This window comes from Puntigrus tetrazona, chromosome 17 (genome assembly GCF_018831695.1).
Source record: "Puntigrus tetrazona isolate hp1 chromosome 17, ASM1883169v1, whole genome shotgun sequence".
Lineage (NCBI taxonomy): Eukaryota > Metazoa > Chordata > Actinopteri > Cypriniformes > Cyprinidae > Puntigrus > Puntigrus tetrazona.
This window is the reverse complement of record NC_056715.1, coordinates 3,517,020-3,537,016: the sequence shown is the minus strand read 5'-3', so window position 1 is coordinate 3,537,016 and position 19,997 is coordinate 3,517,020. Positions and strand designations below refer to the sequence as shown.

The 19,997-nt window shown below is 39.4% G+C and overlaps 1 protein-coding gene across 10 annotated transcripts in view; it reads right to left on the bottom strand.

Moving 5' to 3' along the window:
- ralgapa1 (Ral GTPase activating protein catalytic subunit alpha 1) overlaps positions 1-19,997 on the bottom strand; it is a 60,075-nt gene that overhangs the window by 31,965 nt on the left and 8,113 nt on the right. For 3 of the 10 annotated variants that reach the window (XM_043263816.1, XM_043263818.1, XM_043263820.1), the window contains exons 7-33: positions 19,272-19,387; positions 18,816-18,954; positions 18,469-18,677; positions 17,054-17,299; positions 16,589-16,759; positions 16,008-16,130; positions 15,652-15,800; positions 15,438-15,561; positions 14,801-15,038; positions 14,502-14,666; positions 13,302-13,442; positions 10,850-12,088; positions 7,974-8,098; positions 7,506-7,719; positions 7,247-7,423; positions 6,744-6,896; positions 6,450-6,643; positions 6,220-6,318; positions 5,718-5,873; positions 5,513-5,641; positions 5,237-5,362; positions 3,250-3,308; positions 2,165-2,273; positions 1,371-1,481; positions 1,221-1,289; positions 543-674; positions 229-412 (exon numbers count right to left, since the gene is read on the bottom strand). In XM_043263816.1, coding sequence (XP_043119751.1) covers positions 229-412; positions 543-674; positions 1,221-1,289; positions 1,371-1,481; positions 2,165-2,273; positions 3,250-3,308; positions 5,237-5,362; positions 5,513-5,641; positions 5,718-5,873; positions 6,220-6,318; positions 6,450-6,643; positions 6,744-6,896; positions 7,247-7,423; positions 7,506-7,719; positions 7,974-8,098; positions 10,850-12,088; positions 13,302-13,442; positions 14,502-14,666; positions 14,801-15,038; positions 15,438-15,561; positions 15,652-15,800; positions 16,008-16,130; positions 16,589-16,759; positions 17,054-17,299; positions 18,469-18,677; positions 18,816-18,954; positions 19,272-19,387 — 5,097 coding nt within the window. The remainder of the gene's footprint in view (positions 1-228; positions 413-542; positions 675-1,220; positions 1,290-1,370; positions 1,482-2,164; positions 2,274-3,249; positions 3,309-5,236; positions 5,363-5,512; positions 5,642-5,717; positions 5,874-6,219; positions 6,319-6,449; positions 6,644-6,743; positions 6,897-7,246; positions 7,424-7,505; positions 7,720-7,973; positions 8,099-10,849; positions 12,089-13,301; positions 13,443-14,501; positions 14,667-14,800; positions 15,039-15,437; positions 15,562-15,651; positions 15,801-16,007; positions 16,131-16,588; positions 16,760-17,053; positions 17,300-18,468; positions 18,678-18,815; positions 18,955-19,271; positions 19,388-19,997) is intronic. The other 7 variants (XM_043263822.1, XM_043263823.1, XM_043263824.1 and 4 more) reach the window with 4 other exon arrangements.

Sequence of the window (19,997 nt, the reverse complement as noted above, 5' to 3'; positions counted from 1 at the left end):
CCAGTGTGTTATGATTGGCCAAATACTGCTAGCGTCTGATAAAATTGTTACGCCTCTTACCATAACGTGGTAAATATAAAAAACAGCCAAACATTCTGAATGGCTTTCTGTGAGGACAGAAAAATTACTTGATCAAAACTTGCCATGTCTGATTGGGACAAGGCATGGGAAACAGAAAATAGAGAGGTCAAAATAAGTACAAAAGAATGGCAGAGGACATGAGCTCACCTTCAGTGACAGGCTGTAGTTTAGAGGAGCGTTCAGAGTCGGGTGAATGAAGCGGCTCTGGCTCCTTCAGGTTTTCCAGTAGTAGAAAGGGGTCGTAGTCTGGGCTGCTCAAGTCTGACAGGTGAATGGGGAAGTAATTGGGGTTACTGAAGCTCTGAGCACCATATACACAGCCATGGAGGACCTGAGGGGTGGACAAATGGGTTAGGAATACAAAGAAATTAAGAGTGGGGTTCACCTGTTTATGCCCTGAGCTGTTCCAAAATGAGAAAGAAAAAAATGTTTAATAGCAGATGTGTGTGTTGGCCTCATACTTTATAGATGCAGCTGAGAACGGACTTGTCAGTTTTCTCCTTGTCTGAAGCTCCTTGGACCGGCTGCAGGAGAGTTTTTGGAGGTAGAGCCATTACCCAGTCCAGCAAGCATAGCAGCAGAGACACGACCAGCTGGAAATAGACAAAGCAAAATACCTAAATACATTTTTATAAAAATTATTCAATAAATGCTTTCTATTTTAATAATTTTAAAACTGTAATTTATTCCTGCCAAATATAATTTTTTTTCAGAATTTATTCAAATAGATTTTTTGGTAATAATGTATTCATTAATAATGTAAAGTCTTTACTGTCACTTTTTTATGTTTAATATGCCACTACTTTTATATAGTTTACATTAGTCATTCAATCCGGTAACCAATTTAATTTCAGAAGAGTTATGACAATCCTCTCACAAACCAATCATATTTCTTCAGAAGACCTGTAATGTTGCAAACATGCTGTTTAGCTGCTTTATAAAGCATTTCTTTTTTAGTAATAACAGGACAATTACTTAATGTCCTGCATCTGGACAGGACAAACTGTTCTGTTTAGCAGCTAACTGTATAATCTTTTTTTAAAATAACATGAGCTGTTGGTTGGGGAAAAAAACATTTATTTCACATCTATGAGTGTGTTCTTTCATTGTGTTGGGGTGCATTTGTTAACAAGACATACCCTCTTGTCCAGCTCATGAGGGGAGGACTCTGTGGCTGGAAGAAGGTAAGTGATCGTTGCAATTAGGACCTAAAAAGCAGAAAACCAACATCACAAACTCAAACCATGCTTAACCTACAATTCAGCTCATTTGTAGTGCAACTACTTTACCTCCACTATTTTCTTTGGGGTGTCAGGTGGGAATTTCTGCAGTTCGTCCACATAATTGATAAGCAGGTGCAAAATGTCTGAGGCCACCAGAGCAACGGTTTTATTTGAGAACTGAAAGAAAGGCATTAATAGTTCAAATGGAAGCAATCAGCAACTTTAATGTGCTCAGACATGTGTGGAGCAAAATGGAAAAACTGTGTCGTGGGCCTCATCTGAGCTGATTAAGACGGGATGAGTCTTTGCCTAATTCTGCTTCATGGAACGCACCCAAAGGAGAGAGACCCTCATGTCTAACCCTCCACTGACATCAGATTCTTTGAAAAGCCAATAAAATCAACCCGATCACAAACAGACTTTTCTGATTGGACCAGAGTTTGAGTATGTGTGTGTGGGGGTGTGTTGGCCCTAGCCTTCATTTCAGACAGAAATGTAATAATTCCTTGAAGTCTCTGAAGCGTGCATTCTTCAGTGGATTAGCCTTCTGTCTGTGAGAAGCAGAGAAGCCAAACATGTTGACGGTCCAGATTTAGGAAGGCTGGTAGGGGTGGGTGCAGGGAGTATGGAATAATCTTCTTCTGGATGAACAGAACACACTTGTGCCAGTGCAGTGAGCCCAGGCATCAGGAACGGCTTCAGAAGACTCAGGCCAAGGGCAATGCCATCATTTCTCTGCTGTGCTCACTTATGTTGCCAGTGAAGGTTCTTTTACAACACAGATGCTTCTATTCCGTTTATAATCGATCTTTAACAGAAGAATATATGCACATTTTGTTTTATGATCAATCATCCATTACCTTGAGAGTGACACAGATGACATTAAGAGCTTCTTTGATCTGGGGATGCTGAGTGCCATGAACCAGTTCTTCACAGAGCCAAACGCCAAGACTACAGAGAGCCACACACCTGAAAAAAGAAACAACGACTTTAAAATATTACATTTATTTTCATTTTTTGCCTTTAATGTCACTTCTGATCAACTGAATGTGTCCTTTTTGACAAAAGATATTTATTTATTTTAAATCAGCTTCTGCATCTATACATTTTGCACATTTCATAATAATCAAATCTGCATGGCTTGAATGAGGCCCACAGCTCAATGTGTTGGAGCACGTGCACTAACCACTAGACCATATAGACATTTAATCCTGCCTCCTGTCTGCCCCTTCTATGATCTAAAGCTTCCTCAGCTTTTCCCTGAAAAACACCCAAACTTTTTCCACCAGGAGTTATGGGGGCTTCTAATGGCTTGATCCCCATCAGGACCCACCCTAATCCTACTGAGTCGTGGATTACTTTAAATGACACTGCTCCTAATCTGTCTAGATATGACCAGACACATAGCCCCACACCAGCCTTACACTGACTGTAATGTATAGTGTTATTAATCTGTCTGCCATGGGGTTTGCTTGCCTCAATTAAAAAAAACAAATCAAGGAGGATGCACTGACCTTGAAAACTCAAGATTTTTCTATTAGGATTAATAATACATTTCTGATGAAAGATACTATACAAGCTATATTAAGTGATGGATTTCTTAATTATACACTCACATGTTAAAATTAGAATTATATTTATGAAATTAGTATAATGCATTTTAATGCAAAATGACAATGTTTTGTTTGCTGCAGTGTGCTTTGTAGTATTTGAAAGTTTGTGTCAGTTTTTGGCCATAACCAAACTGCCTTTTTTTAAATAAAGTGTGACACACCTAGCTAGAATGATGTTTAAAGATGAAATAATGTGAAGAGTGGAGGGGAATGGGATCAGGAAAAGCTGCGAGCATTGACCTAATCACTACAGCACAACATGTTAGAGTTAATGTGGTAATAATAAGTTGCAGCTTTGACTAGGACAAAATGTTTGTGTTCAGGGCTTGTACCTTGCTGGTGCAGAAGGTTCATCTCTAGCAGAGGTCAGGATGTGCTTTATTATATGCTCCTGAAACAGAAAAAAATGTATCATTCATAGATTCTTCATATACGTTTTGTAAATTATATACCGTCTATTTAAAAATACAAACAAACACACATATACAAATACACATATACACACACAATATATAAATACAGTATAGAATTCAAACAATTAGATAAATGTTAAAATGTCTTACATAATATAAAATCTTTGCTTAGAGATTTTCAAAGAGTTTTTAAAAGTCTCTTATGCTCACCAATGCTGAAATTTCTATAGAAGCTTGTTTATGTTTTTCAATTTATTTATTAATTTTTTACTCAAAGTTTTTTCTCTCAAAATCACACAAAAAAAATCTGAAATATAAGATAAGTTGCAATGACCTTTTTATTATATATTATGTATTTATTATATCAAAGCTGAATTGTAAGCAGGCATTACTCTTTGCACGATCATGAATATTTCTTATTATCAGTGTGAAAGCAAAAAAAAGAAAAGCATTTATTTGAAATAGAAATCTCTTGCAACATTATAAATGTCTTTACTGGCACTTGTGATCAATTTAATATGCCCTTGCGTCAGAACAAATACAATTCTGAATGGCAGTCAATGAAAATACAGGGTGCATAAAATCCTGTTCAAGGATCTGGCGACATCCTGATACCGATCAATTTCATTCCATCTATAGTGCGTCAGATAATATGCACCCATTTCTTAGCCACACAACACATTCGCTCACAGAAACGTACACAATACCCCAAACACTCTCACCAGAGACACAGATGCACAGAGCGAGATAATGCAGACAGACAAACAGATAATGATCAGAACCGCTCACAACAGACACAAAATCTGACATAAAACCAGCAATCTGGCAACTCGGAACATGACATATCCAACCATCTGGAAAAGAAGCATCTGTCCGTGCGCACACACGCACAGAAAAAGGATCACGTTAACCACGGTCTTGTCATTCAAGGCCTGCTCCTTGTTATCAGATGCCATCATGTGAATTTCTGCATGCGAGTGACGGACGCCTCCCCGCATGGCATTAGCTCCTTACCGTCGCTCAGAACAACACGGCAACACAATAACAACAGCCCTATGGAGCTTGGCTCAATTCAGCCTGCATTGCTGATCGCCCATTAGCACATTAGCGTCGGCAGGAACAATTACAGCAGATTTCCCTGCACTCTAAACAACCGTTGGAGTGGCATACATTCAGCCACTTGGATTTGCACAAGGGCAGGTGGTGAGTCAGAGGTTAAACGCAGATGACAGATACAAGCACATGAGGAAGTTCCATTGAAGGTCAGTGGTCGAAATGTAGCTGCATGAATTCAGAGATTTGCACAAAACTCCATATATTTTATTTTGATGGAACAGCTAAAAAACGATCACAGAAGGCAGAGAAAACTCACTAAATATATCTCATGAGAGCAACTGACTGTCCTCAGAAAAGTGTACATTGTATTTTCTTTTCATCTTAACTCCATATAATGCTTTTTAATTAGCATTTAAAAGCAGGTAATTAGTTTACAGCAGTAACCAAGGAGACGCTGTGTCACAGCTGTACCATAAGTGCCACCTGCTGTCAGACAGTGAATATGCTTCATAATTCAGCCCATCTGCTGTTTTTGATTGGTGCTGATGTTCTAAAGTAGCATAATTTCACAAAGATAAGGTCAGACCATTATGTTTTTGCTTTAACTGGCTCTAAAAAAACAATGAAACCGTCAGAACGAGATAAAGATTTTTGGTCAAATCGCACTAAGCCTAATTAAACAATTCAAGGAAACATAATTAAAGCCATAAAATAAATGAGCATTAAATAAAAAAAAAAAAAAAATTGACATAAATAAAAAGTATTATTATAGAAAAATAGAATAGATTTTTTTGACATCATTTTTTGCTAATATATTTTTAATTCTTATTTACACAAAGATTTGTGATACCTTAACATCTGTGAATTTGGTCATGAGGATGTCAGCTGTTGTAGGGTGCAAGGCAGGAAGTTCATTGTACAAGTTTGGGAGGCACACCAGGGAGCCCAACAGGATCTGAGCTTCTACCCGCGGGGCCTGGGAGAAAGACAGAGAAGAGAGAACGAAAAAAGCAATTAATAACAGCAAGTTAAAGGCACATTGAATGTAACATTTACAAGCTTAAGTGCATAGATGTTAACGCATGCAGAGGCAGGGATATCTTAAAGCAGTTTAGTGGTTTCTCACATTGAGGGACGAACAGGCAGTTACACGACTTGCTGCCACGATGAAGTCCAGGATGAGCATAGTGGCACCAGGAAGTCCAATAGAGAAGAAACGTGGAGAACAGTGCTTAATGATGGTGTTCACAATGTCCTGCATTTAAGAGAGAAAGAGGTCAACACAAAGGTTTTCTGGACAGCAGTCTGGTCCACAAGGTGATCAAACATACCTGGTCTTGGTGAAGCAGGCCGCAGTGCATGATGTTGTAGAAGTGTGTAAGGAAGTCAGAATTGGGTGAAACATCCTGTCTTCTCTTCATTATCTTACAGATGAGCTTATAGGCATGGAGTTTGCCCTGCTTATAGCGTTCGCCCAGCATAGTGGCCTGCACACAGACAGCACAAAACCTTTATAAACAATAGATATATCAATACACTGATAGACAGAAAGAGACAGCCAGATAGAAGGATCTATCCCAGAAAGTAAACAACTTATGGTCATTCCGCTTTTAAATTTGCTCCCCAAGTGATCTGAATGTTCAACAAAGGTTTTTGAAATTAGAGACAAAATATATAGATAGATAGAAAATGGAACTAACATTAGAAAGATAACAAGAATGACAGATAGAATGAATGAATGAATGAATGAATGAATGATAGAACAAACAACAGAATAACTGAACAAACCTATTGTTTAGACAGACAGACAGACACATATATTGATGAACTCACTTTAAAAAGCCAGGGAGTCAGAATCCGAAGAGGTGGAATGAGATCCGGCGGGGGTGGAGACGACTGGTTGTCAAGGGAGATCCCGAGATTGTCTCTGATCTAGAGAGTAGGAAAAACACAGAGACACAAGGACGTTTTTCAACTGGAATTTGATTAGTAACGGCACTGTAAATCATCCTTTCAGAGCACTCTGAAGGATTTTAAATGTGTTTGTGTGTGTGCGTGTTCACCTTGGCCAGGTTCTGCCAAAGTTCGCAGAGGTAGTCAAAGACCTGCGCGTGGATCTCAGGGTCCTTGATGGAGTTGACATCTCCCAGAATGCCTAGCATTCTCCTCCACATCACTGTGGCGACATCAGCGTGCCAGCCGGTCAGAGTGCCGCCAGCCATCACACTGCAGTCCTCTGTCGGAAACTCACTGGTTTCTGAAAAGTGCAATCAAGCAGGATTATTACAAAGACGGCAAAAGATAAGAGTACTAGTTTGCATATTCAAGGTGTGTCGATCTATCCATCGACACATTACCAAGGTCATCAGGGGTCTGCAGCACAGAGTGGTGCATTTTCTCATCCAGCTGAAGATCTTTATGCTGGACATGTTCAGCAGTCAGTGTGGCGGGGGACGGCGTCTGTGATCGTGAGCCTCCCAGAGAGTGCATCGGAGAAGCACTCTCAGAACCTGAAGAGATATCAAGAGCTTCAACTCTCAAATCTTTAAACATGACATAAGTGTGTTGCAGTGTGCAGTAATACAGCATATGGGAACACTGTGACTGAACCAAGCAGCAGATGCTTTTACCCAAAGAAACTTTCTGTATACTAAAAGGAACAGTTCTTTTCAAAAATGAACATTTTTGCACATTTATTTATTTCCTTTTTTGTACTTATGTATGTACTTTGTACTTTCTTTCCATCCATCAAACATTAAAGACTTCTTAAAATTATGTTATGCTTTTTTGTTATCCATTTAAGATAGTTTCTTTCAGCTACCCGTCCTCTACACACTGTTTTATGCTTGTGAGTGTGTACCAGTAATGGTGACAGTGTCAGCTGACAGGCCGTGCTGACTGAGGCTGCTGGTCTCCGAGTCAATGTGTAGTGTTGTGAGACTTGAAAGCTCCTGTTCCTCTGCGGTTTGACCTGCTCCTCCCAAGCTATCCTGATCCACAGAGGCCAGAGCGCAAGTTTCAGGGGGAAAGCTGAAATCTGCACACAAACACGTTCATTGTGAACCTCTTTTCAAACCCAGTACCGGTTTGTCTCTTTAAATTCCACCAGAACTACTTACTTTCAAACTTGCTGTCATACTGAAAAGCATTGAAGGAATCTGATTGGCTGTCGGAGCTTATGAGGTCACTTCCACTGGCGCTGGCTGGAGAGGTCCACTCTGAGGGCACACCGGGGTCGTCTGCAGGACGGGTGGAGTTCTGACGGTTCAGGAGCTCTGGTAGATCTTTGGGGATCTCCAGACTTCCTGGGCTACTGCCACGCCTCGTCATGCCCTAAAATGAACAAAATTATAATATACACTACAATATACAAGCGCAGAATCTAGTTACGCATTATATGTTTACAGTTATTAGCAGGCATTTCAACTGAAGGCCCCCGAATGCAATCATTTAGTGTGATTAATTCTAATACAGTCTTAAATTGACATATCTGAACTTTTTTTTGTTTTCTACCATCTAAGCATTTCAGGTTTAGATAGAGATGTAGTTTTTCAGACTATGCATACTGAATGTTTGCACAGACATACAGAAGTGCCTCTGGCCCTCAGTCTTTCCTGGATGAACTCGTCCATGAGGTCACTGACATTAGGGTTGCTGCTGCCAGCATCGTTGGACATGGGCCTCATCTTCGGAGTCAGCTCATCTTTATTGGCTGAGACAAGAGGCACAGAAAAGCACATCAGTATTTTACAGGGACCTCCCAGAAAGGGTGCAAAAACAGATGACCTATCAGAATGACAAGTACTAACTGGCTCTCTCTTTGTTGTGGTGTCTGTCTTTCTACAGCACTTTTATAAAATTATAAATTAGTTTATTTGAGTTTGGGGACAGTGAGTAAATAAATACAATTTTCTTTAAAGAACAACAGTGCCATAAAGTTTTTATTGCTCGTGTTTTACATCTTTATTTGACATAATAGCAACCTTTTCACATTCACTAAATAAATATCTTTTAGTTCACAGGTTCGGGGTGGAAAAGATTTTTTCGCATATGTGAAAGAACCCTTTTTTTGTGAATCCAAAATAAAATAAATGTAAATGTATTTTTTAATATGTAATTTATTCTTGTGATGACAAAGCTGAATTTTCAGGATCATTATTTCAGTCTTCAGTGTCATATGATCCTTAAGAAATCATTTTAATGATTTGCTCAAGAAATGCTTAAAAATTAGATGTTGAAAATTTGTATTTTTGTGAAAACTGTGAAACATTTTTTGTTCAGGTTTCTTTGATAGAATAGAAAAGCATTAACGTGAAATAGAAATTTTTGTCAAATATAAACAAACTTATAATTTCTATTAATAATTTTTTTTCAACATGCACATTAAATTAATTTTATAAAATAAATATTTTGTACTGACCCCAAACTTTTGAACAGTAGTGAATGTTTTTCACATTATGGCCTGGTTAAGCCAGGATTATGTCATTGTTCAATTAGGACATTAAATAATCTTTTATAAAAGTGCATTTATAAAACAAACTAAAAAAACATTACTGGTGTAAATATTAAGACAAATCAATAGTGCTAACATCAGACAGGCATTTTAGTCTGGTACTAGGGCTTGACTTGTCTGTAAATCCAAAACTTGAGCAAATGAAACTCAGCACTATTGCCCTTTAAACACAACCAAAATTCTTTGACATTAAACTCATAAAACACTGAACCACAAAACATACAGAAAAACAAAATCTTTAATGGAAGCCAACCACAAAACTGATTTCATCCAGTGAAGCAATGCAGTTACTCACAGTTCATGCAGTCCCCAAACAGAAACAGACAGAGAGAGAGAATAGACAGAGCAAACCCTGGAAGTCCAAACCTAAGAGTTAGTGAGCCTTATGCTGACTGAGGTTAAAGTGAGACAGCAGTGAGTATGTTAGAGGAGCCACCCATAGCAAGACGAGGCAGCCTTCATCCCAAAGCAAGGAGTTAGGGAGCCACTGGTTAACTAACAAATCATACCAACACGGCAGAACATGGTGGGGTGGTGACTTTGGGCATTTAGATACTTCTAGAAGTCTGGTTAGTTCAGACTACAAGCTGTGTTTAAGCCACGAGGGCCCTGATCAACTAATAGCTTGTGCAACCGAACTGTCCACAGGAGATATTGTAAGATGATTCCTGCTACTACACTACAGGCAAGCCGGCAAGCTTTTAACACACAGTACCACAAGACTTTAGTTCAGAAAACAGTGCTCTTTAAGAGTGATAGTGCTGCTCTCTACTGGCCATACAAAACATTACTACACCACGACTGTCATCATTTATGCATTCCTATGTTGTTCCAAAACCTATGCAACAAAGATTATATATATATTGCAGAGGGTTTAGAGAGTTTTTCCTCCTAATAGGAAACTGTTGAGCTTCAAAAATGACATAAAAAGCATCATAGAGGAGTGCAATATATTTTCTTCGATATTACTAGAACTTGTGTTTTTAAAATGTAAAAATGTTAAACCTATTAAGCATATGTCTCACTTTGCAAAAACATAATCAAAACATAAACATTTCCAAACCATCTGGAGCAGAACAGTTACACAATGGTTTATTTTTTTGATTGAATTATACTTTTATACTTCATAATGTGTTCATAATTAAAGCATCATTAATTTTTTAAAATGTTAAATTCAATTCATATAAAACATTATTCTATAATCAAATACAATGTGATTGCTATCTCTTCATACTTCTAGTCATAATTAAATTTTTCAAATGAAAAAATATTCAATTTACCTTTTCTTAATCCTTTTTTAATCGAATTTGTATCTACACACACACACACACATATATATATTATAGTATGATTGCACGGACTATGACTAAGAAAGCCTATTTTAAGGTGTTTTTTGTCATTTTTGAAACCCTAGCTAGCGTTCTAAAAAAAATATATATAAAAAACAAGAAAATTCCTTCTTACAACATGAGGATATAAAAGATGACAGAATTAACCTTTTTGGTGCACTAATTCAGTAAAATGACGTTATTAAGAACTGTATAGATTAAAACATAACATTAGGTAGTATTACAGATCCCTGTGTTTTATGAATGTGTCAGTGAGCATGTGTGTGCATGTACATGTGTGAGAGATTGATAGAGGGTGGGGAGGTAGGCATGAGGTCGCATGCAGCATCCAGGGGAAGAGGGGCAGCAGAGATTAGGTCCCAGAAGCTTGAGGAGGAGGGGAAGCCGTCCCACAGGTAGGGGACCGTTGGTCTTTTGGGAGTCTTTTTTTTTGGAATTGAGCTACTTTGAAAGAAAATACAAAAAGAGGCTTCAATTCAATCCACATTCAGCAAAAATCAAACAGTCACAAGAAAAGAGAGAAAAAAAGGGAAAACGCACAGGCGCTTTGGTCAAATTTTTCATGTCTTCCATGTTGACATCGAGCCGACCGAGTCCTCACCTGATGTTTTTCTTCCAAAATAGCCCATAAGTTGAGCGTACAGGTCCTTCAGGTGAGCCTCAGAGGCAGGCGCTTTGCTGTGACGCTGGGGCGACGCTGCCTGAGCCTTGGGTTTGGAGAGAGCGTGGACCATAGATTTATACACCCCTCCCAACAGCGCCACCTGCTGCTGACGAGACGGGCTGCACCCTGACTCCTGAGACCTAGAGCGGGACCCCCGCGGACGGAGAGTCGGGCGGCCGAGTCGGCCGCGTCTAGCCCCGCTGATGGCGCCTCTATCCCGCTCGACCGCCTCGCAACAGGTGACCCCCTCCCCCACGCCCTTCGCCGCTGCCCCGCTCGCCCCAACTGAGTGGCTGCTGAAGTGCCCGAGACGGCGGAGACGGGTCTTCCAGTGCGCCTCTTTGGGGTCCAGAGGATTGTGAAACTGCACAGACTCTGTGGATGGGCGGAAGCTGACGTGGACACCACCGCTATGGCGTTTTTTGGGGTCAAGATGGGATAGCTTGGGCCTCGGTGCAACCTGAGAAGCCTGCGGACTAAGCTCGCTCTCACTAGCCCTGTCTGTGGCGTTCTGCCGGTGTAGCTGCATGACTTTGCTGCCCTCTGCTGGCTGCGTACTAACACTTAAATCCCAATCACATTCTTCTAAGCACTCGTACAAACTTTTCTCGCTCTGCTCCATCTCTTTATCCCATTCCAGCGCCCAATCCCCACTTCCCCCAAACTGCACCTGCCTCTTATCTACAGCTGCTTCTACTTTTGCGTCCTCCTTGCTACGAATCTCTCTAAAAGCGCTGAAGACATCCTCCTCCCCTTCTCCCTCGATCTGATTGGTCGAGGCCGCTGCTGGACAGGACCAATCAGGAATAAATGGGGGTTGCTGCCCTGGCATCTGGCAGAGATGGTCATAGATGCTTTCGCCCACCTCCAGGGATGCCTGGCTGTCAGGGGGTTGGTGTGGGTCAGTAAGCTGGTGTGGGGTCGGGGAACTGTGGGGGGACTCAGAGGTGGTGATAAAGTGGGAGGAGTGAGAGGGACTGTCAGAGACAGGAAGTGCACCTTTGACCCGTTCTGCGATGAAGGGCTCCATGATGTCAGAGGCGCTGCTGCTGCGAGGGAGTGGAGGCTGCTCCAGCTCACCAGAGGCGGAAAACACCTCGGACGATGGGGTTTCCTCACTTTGAGAGCAGTGGCGGATCCGAGAACCACGCTGGACAATGGGAGGTTCCTCCAGGTCTGTGCACGAACAGATATGAATCGATCAGCACATTTAAGGATGGCAAGTGTGTTTATTTAAGAATGTGGTCATTAATGTTATCTTAAAAGACAAGTTTTAAGACTTAAAATTTCAGATACCTAAGAGGTGATGAGACCTAGAAAGTATTATCATATTAACTGATCAGCAATGGCCACATTTTACATGCAAAAAGACACATGCATACATAAAAACTATTAAATCTAATGAAATTCATCAAATTAATCTTAAAATGTAAGACCACAAGCAAAAAGAAAAGCTAATCAAAAGAAAGCTAATCATTTTTTACAGACACAAATGAATGCCTCACAGCGATTCTAGATAAATATTATGATCATGAAATGCAGACAAAGGAAAATCCTTTAGAGGGAATTTTTCTCAAAAGTTCTGGGTGTGAAGAAGGATTATATTGGATGAATGGTGATGCAAGAAGGAAAATACCATAGATCTGCAAAGACGAGGAAAAGAAACTAGTACAGACACACACATGCAGGACTCAATTTTGTTGGGTGAAGTGCACACAAAGAAATTTCTGAGTCAACTTCCACCCCTAAATTAAATAAAAAAGTTGATTAACACTGAATTCCATATCTTGAACCAACAAAGAATAAACTTTAACTTACATTACTAAAAGCTGTAAATGATAATTTCAACATATTGATAGGTGTTTATTTTTTTAAGTTAATTCTCAAATTTAAATAATTAATTTACATTAATGTACTCTGAACAATTAAAGGGTGTATTAAGAAATTAACATCTAGACTTACAAATGTTACAAATTTTATTTATTGTTAAGTTTATGATAAATGCTAAATTAAATATTAACATATTGCACCTACTGTAAAATTGTACCATTTATATTTCAAATATAATGCAAAAAATAGAGTTTTTTATTATTATGAATTTGTGGATGAATGTGACTAAAACATTTCCTAACATTTGTCTTGAGATTCATCCTGTCAGAAAGCATCAGTGCATGTGGCTTTAAAGCAATGATGAATGAGAAGGAAATTTTGCACACGAACACACAAAAAAACTCATTCGGGTCTATTACATGAAGATGACTATACACATGAAACAGACAGGCAGGAGACGCTAACTAGAGGAAGTGTGCACACATACATATACATGCACATCCATAGGCCGGGACGCAGTCAGAGGCGAGAGTGCCGATACAGGCGTAGAGGGCTCTACCTGACAGCTCGTCAGCTAGGGGAGTGAGGACAGAATCAGGCAGGAGAGGGTGTACGGGGTGGATCAGGACAGGTGCGCTTTTAGCACTGCGGATAAAGGCTGAGGACAGCAGACTGTCCCCCGTAGAGCAACTACGCAGAGCTACAGACCACGCACACACCCAGAAAGAGAAAAAGAGAAGAACGACAAGAAGACGGGGAGTGTGAGAGAGAAGAGGGAAATGGGGCAGAGAGAGATAAGGAGTGATGGAGGGACACAGGAGTAGTTAGGGAAGAGAAAGACATGATGGAGAGAGAGAGAGGGAGAAAAAAAGAGAGTGATGGCAGAAAGCAGTGAGCATTACAAACAAGAGGTAAAGAAGTGACCTTATCAGTGCATCTCAGATCAACACTGACATACACATGAACATCATGTCATTGGGAAATCTAGATTGTGAAGTTTATAGGAGAAACATGACGTGTTAAAGACATTCTATCTTGTTTTGGATGAGTCACATAGCAGTTTTTTTTTTTTTTTTTTTTAAGCCTAAGGCTGCTTTACCCATTTACAAACTATGTGCACTATGTAGTCTGCTAGATTAGGTATTAAGTGAAATTAAGCAACACAACTGTGTTTAACATAATGGTAATAATGTTTCTTAAGCAGGAAGTTTCCGCTTTGACATCTCAAGAATAAATTTGTTTTAAAAAATATTATAATAGAAAATAAGAGACTTTGTAACTTTTACTATAATTAATATTTTACTATATCACACTACCATAATATAAAAAGGTGTAATACTAAAAAAAGTGCATGCTAAATGTGCAAATAGTGATCATATTTTGATAAATGTACAGCTTTTGTGGGTGAAATGCACTCAACCTGGAATCTGAAATATTTTCCCAAGACAATTTTACAACCAGTTCAAGTTCGATATGCAAATACACTATGTTGAAAAGCTGCTCAGTTTGAAATTGCCATTTGTGCTACATTTTCTACCCCCAAATTTTTGCAGAAATTACAGTAATGTGACTGCCCCATAAGAAAGGACGTTGTTTTACACAATCATGTTCTCTCCTTGTAAATATCTTTATCTATCTGTTTCTGAACCAGGCAACCAGGGAAACAGTAATGCAGATAAAAACCACAAGCAAAGGTTGCACAATAACAACCTAAAATAGGTTTAAACACTCACAGGAGATGGGTTCGAAACACACTCACCCACTGTCTTCTGTCTTACGATGCTTCTAGCCTTCTCGATGCCTGGGGAGCCAGCAGTGGTGGCGCTGCGCTGTCTCATGGCAGCAGCCTGGCCTGGCGGGTCACGACTCCAGCCTTTGGAGAACGACCTATCCACGGTGATTTTCTGGCACTCATGGGCTCCTCCTAGAGGCAGCAGGGACAAATAAATCATGTATACCTCTGACAGTGAAGCTGGTATGAGTTTGCATGAACGTCCTTCATCTGTGTACAAGCATTGAAAGTATTCATTGTGATTTTGTATTTTGGTACAAACTCACCTTTGCCTTTGTGTTTCTTCTGTTTCTGCTCACTGAGCTTGTCCAGGGGCAGCTCATTCAGGTCCAGGCTGTAAAGGTTGCGTGCTAGTACCTTGGTAAGTGTCTCCATGGTGAGGGACCACTCAGTGACCAGCTCCTCCCAGCAGGTGAGAGATGAGAGTACAGACAGCAGGTCGTCCCACAGCTCCCGAGAGATGTACACATTCAGATTCCCTTTGATCCAGGCCACAATCAGAGTCTGAACAGGAAGACAGACCAAATAGAGTATGGAGTACATCATACACTTCAACATATAAACTAGAAATTATTTTAAATAATTAATTTGAATATGTATTTATTTGTTATTAAATTAATTAAATTATTAAAAATTATATAATTAGTTATATAGTTAGTAGTTAGTATTTATATAATTATGCAAAAGTAATAAGTTATAATTATAATAAGTTACAAATTGTTTTATTTACTTGAAAAATAATTAGTTAATAATTTATGCATTATATAGTATTTAATAATATTCTGAATTAGCTTTTATTTGCATACTTTTTAATTCTAGGTATAATATATAATTATACGTTTCAGTAATTTATTAAAAAAAATTTAAAAAGCTAACTGCTGTGGTATCTTAGTGGGGCGGTACCTGAAAAATGGCCCCAGCCAAACGGCCTGATAAAGTGTTGCTCTTCTTCCCATGAGGCATAATAGATGGAGGCCTCTTCATCACACTCTCAGTTACCCTTAGCAACACCAGCAAGATCTGCTCCCTATGACGGACACAAATACAATCAGGATGAGCAGATATTACAAGCAGACATCTGGGACCAGAGTAATGAAGTGCAACGTCGCGGTCATACCAGGTCTTTTGGTTCATGGTTTCATGCATGACTAGACTGCGGTATATATTGAGCACACGCTTGCACATGTCAACATGCTCTTCCAGAAGTGACTTCAGCTCATTGGCTGCCTCCAGAAGGAACACGTTAGAGGAGTTGGTGATGAAAACCTGCAAGAAAAAAAAAAAAAAAAAGATTGCAGTGGTGAACTGACACTGGAAGGAGAAAAGTTCCCATGAATTTAATTCTGCTTCTACCCCAATAAAAATAAATAAGTAAATAACACGCTATTTTTGCAGGGTTTGAACCTCCAATCTCCAATCTTTCGATTTCCAGTCTAGATCTTAAACCACCAGTACACCAACACCTAAACTTACCTGTAGTGTGGCCTGGACACCAGCATGGACATTATACTCCAATACCTCAGAGTCAGATTTACTCCCGGAATTTCTGCACCAATTAGGGTTTCGATTGTGAACGGACACCGTCAGCCCGATATCCTACACACAAAAAAGAACAGACAATGACTGATATGTGTATGTACATATGTATTTATTTATTTATTTTTCCATGCAATTTATTTAATATACTAATATTATATATTACAGTATAATAGACGGTAAAAAGGTTTGTGACTATTGCTACGGTGAACCATTTAATCCTGTGTTTTAGAAGTAATTCATACAGAAAATAAAAACTATTTTTATACATTATTTAATACTTCAGAAACTTGGCTTAGAAAAAGTACACAATTTTTTAAACTGGAAAAAATAAGCTTCTTATTTCTTATAATGTAAGCTTCTTACTTCATGCCAATAATTAAAAAAGTGGATATTAGCCAATTCCACCACTGTTATGCCTAATGCAAAAAAAACAGGGAGCAAGCTGTTGTGCAGGCTGACTCAGCGTGTAATAACCGCCTTTGCATTCCTCTGTTGTCAACTTCAGAGACACCTACCTCCTCCTCTTTATCGGTTCTCTGCTCGTGGGTGGAGTCCAACTGGCCTGTGAATCGGTCTTCCTCTGGCTCTCTCATAAACACAGGCTTATCCTGCTGAGAGATCCACTCTTGATACACCCGCACTACTTTACGCATGGCTGCAGCCTCACACATGGGCAGCAGAAATGCCTGCAAAAATATAAATCACAGACAGAATTAGTGTACGGATAGTATATACTTACAGGTATCAGTGCAACATTTTGAACAGGGTCATTATAGACGATTACAATCCTTATTCATGTTTAACAATTCTCACGCAAAGCAGTTCCTCTTTATGAACTGCAATCACCTTAGGACAAAGAAGTCCCTAATCAGAACAATCAACCTCTATAACCACAACTTCTTCAACTTGTGCCAGACTTCCTCCTCTTTCAATGATATTCTGATTTGCTGAAGTCCTTCTGTTCCTCATGATAGAATTACCTGTCGAAAGATCTCTGTGATAAAGTTGACATTGGTTCTAGAGGAGCACAGGACCCGGCGCACCACCTCAATGTCGGTGAGGTGTTCTTCGTCCATGCTACAGAGGCTGGAGGAGCTGGGTTCTCTCTCCGTCAGGGTGCTGGTGTTGGAGTGCGACTGCTCTGGCTCGCCAGTTCCACCCCCATCCAGACCATCTGGTCTCGGCCCGCCATCCTCCCCTCGGGCAGCTAGGCCCGCCGCCGCTCTCTGAAACAACAGCAGCATTGCAAAAACATTCAGCCTGTTTGATGGCATCGAGACAACACTAGGAGCTACCTGGAGTTAAATGTGTAACCGTGTAGCAAGCCTTTAAACTACAACCTCCCGGTTACCAGTCCAGACCTTAGAGGGGTTGGTTCATCCAAAAACGAAAACTCTGTCATCATTTAACTACCCTTATGTCATTTCAAACAAAAAGAATTGAATTAATATCAAATTAATTGACAACAAATTAACATATTCCTAATTAAAAGTACAGGAAACCAAAAGACACTGCAAAACAAATCTATATTAATTGGTTTAACCAATGTCCTATGAAGAGATACAGTAACTTGATGAATAGACTTAATTCAGGCTATTACTCAAATATAGACATAAATACAAGGTGTGGATTACATATGGTAAACATGTGTGAATCAATACTAGGACACTGGTTCTTGTGCATCATGCATGTATATTTGAGCTTCCGTATTTAACATACTTGATGTGCTCTAGGTCTCTCAACCATTGTTTAGATGTAAATAAAAGGCATAGTTCACCCAAAAATAAAAATTATGTCATCATAACTGCTCATCCTCATATTGCTTCAAATCCGTAATACCTTTGTTCATATTTTTGAGCCATTCTAAGAGCTCTCTGACCCTCCCATATACAGCAAGGATCCTTACACTATCAAGGCTCAGAAATGCAGCAAGAAGATCGTCAAAATAGTCCATGTAACATTAATGGTTTGACTGTAATTTTTATAAAGCTACAAGAATTTTTTGTGTGCAAAGAAAACAAAATAATGACTTAATTCAACAATTTGTCTCATCCTTGATCAAGTAAGGATCCTTGCCGTCTATGGGACGGGCCAGAGAGCTCTGGGAAAGCATCATAAATATCTTGTTTACCATAATAGAAATACTTTGTGTACCATAGATGAACAATGGTCTTACAGGTTTGTGGTGAGTAATTAATGACAGAATTTTCATTTTTGGGTGACCTATCCCTTTAAATCTGTTCAACAAATGAAGCAAATGTATCACAAGTATCGGACTAAAATGCTTGATTCATAAGGATTCATTTTAGAATGCCTTTGTGGACCTTATGGAAGTTTTGATAACTCGTACATTTTTACTGGATGAACCACCCCTTTAACATCTGTGTGTTGCTACCTGGATGTTCTTTGGCACGTTTTCTCCTTCCATGCCAGGGATGTGTGTTCCTGTGTTTGACCGCGGCTCCAGCCAGAAGGAGACCAGCCAGCGGATAAATATGACTCTGGCATTGAGGAAGTTCTCTTTAGTGCAGTACAGGGCTTCATTGGTCTCTGGGTCTCTTTTGACAACTATGTAGTAAGGCTTTGGTCTCATGGCTGGAACCTCTATTATAAAACAGGACACAAATCCAAATTAGACAACTTATCATTCTGAGCAATTATAACTGGCTAAATAGCCAAAACAATGAGAAATAAAAATTAGGTTTGCTTTTACATAAAAGAAGGATGATCATTAACTCTTACCCAAAATAGGATTGTACAAACTAGTCTCCTTGGAGAAGTTGGGGAAGATATGGGGCAGGTAATACTTTTTGAAATTGGCGAACAAGAAGGCAAACCCCTTCTCGTGGTTCTCCTTGCACTTCCACTCTAGACTTTTGGCCTGTAGGCAGACAGAACATACGGAAAGCTGAGCACATACACAGCAGCTGAGACAGAATAGCCTGTTTGTGTTTGGTGGAGGACAGTGGGGTTGGTGGAGGCAGGCAGTGCGTGGTGCTGTTGTTTATGTTAGGGAGGATGTGAAGCAGAGCAGCCGTTACAGCGCCAGGAAAACACACCCCTGCAGCAAAGGGTATCTGACATCAAATGCATGCAGACCTGGGGTCAGTGGCATGTAAGTTTGGTTTCCGCAGCTCTATGGTTGGGTCTGTGCCAGCCGTGTTAGCATCAGCAGTGTTAGTAGGAGGAGAGGAGTACCTGGTTTACCATGTATTTTAGAAGAGCCTCCAAGAAGTAGCCAGTTAGATCCTCCTGGGATTTGTCTCCTGATTGGGGCGGCACCAGGGGACTGATCTCCTCTGGCGTCACTTGAGCTGAAGAAATGGACAAAAATATGATTACTTTTAAGATACTTTACACAAATCTTCCTGTACAGTCCACACAAAACATTTATTGAAACTAAGCCGCTAAATTGAGATCTTATCCCAAGTATGTGTGGTTATGATATTAGCCAGTGTTGTCATTTATTAAAAACTAAAAAACTGTAACTATTAAAAAATATTTGTTAATTGCTATTAAGCTGTAAAATCACATTTAAATATTTGTAAAAAGAATTTAATTAATATTGAAAGTATTGCTCTGGCAACCAATAATAAATTAACTAATGATAAATTAAAGTTAAATAAAAATAGAAACAGTAGAGTACAAGTAAACAAACTTAAATTGAAACAAAAATTTTAATTTAAATTTAAGACAAATAATTAAAAATAAAACATTTTAATATAGACAACAAAGGTCACTTTTTTTAAAGGTACAGTGGCAAAAAACATGTCAAGCCTGTTGAATTTTTAAAGTGCCTCTATTATGTATTTTCAAAATGCTCTGAAAAAAACATAAATTCAATAGGTGCTCACAGCTCACAAACACTGAATTAAATGGAATTGGTTCAGAAGAATTACTATTTGAAGTGTTGGGAGTCGCTGA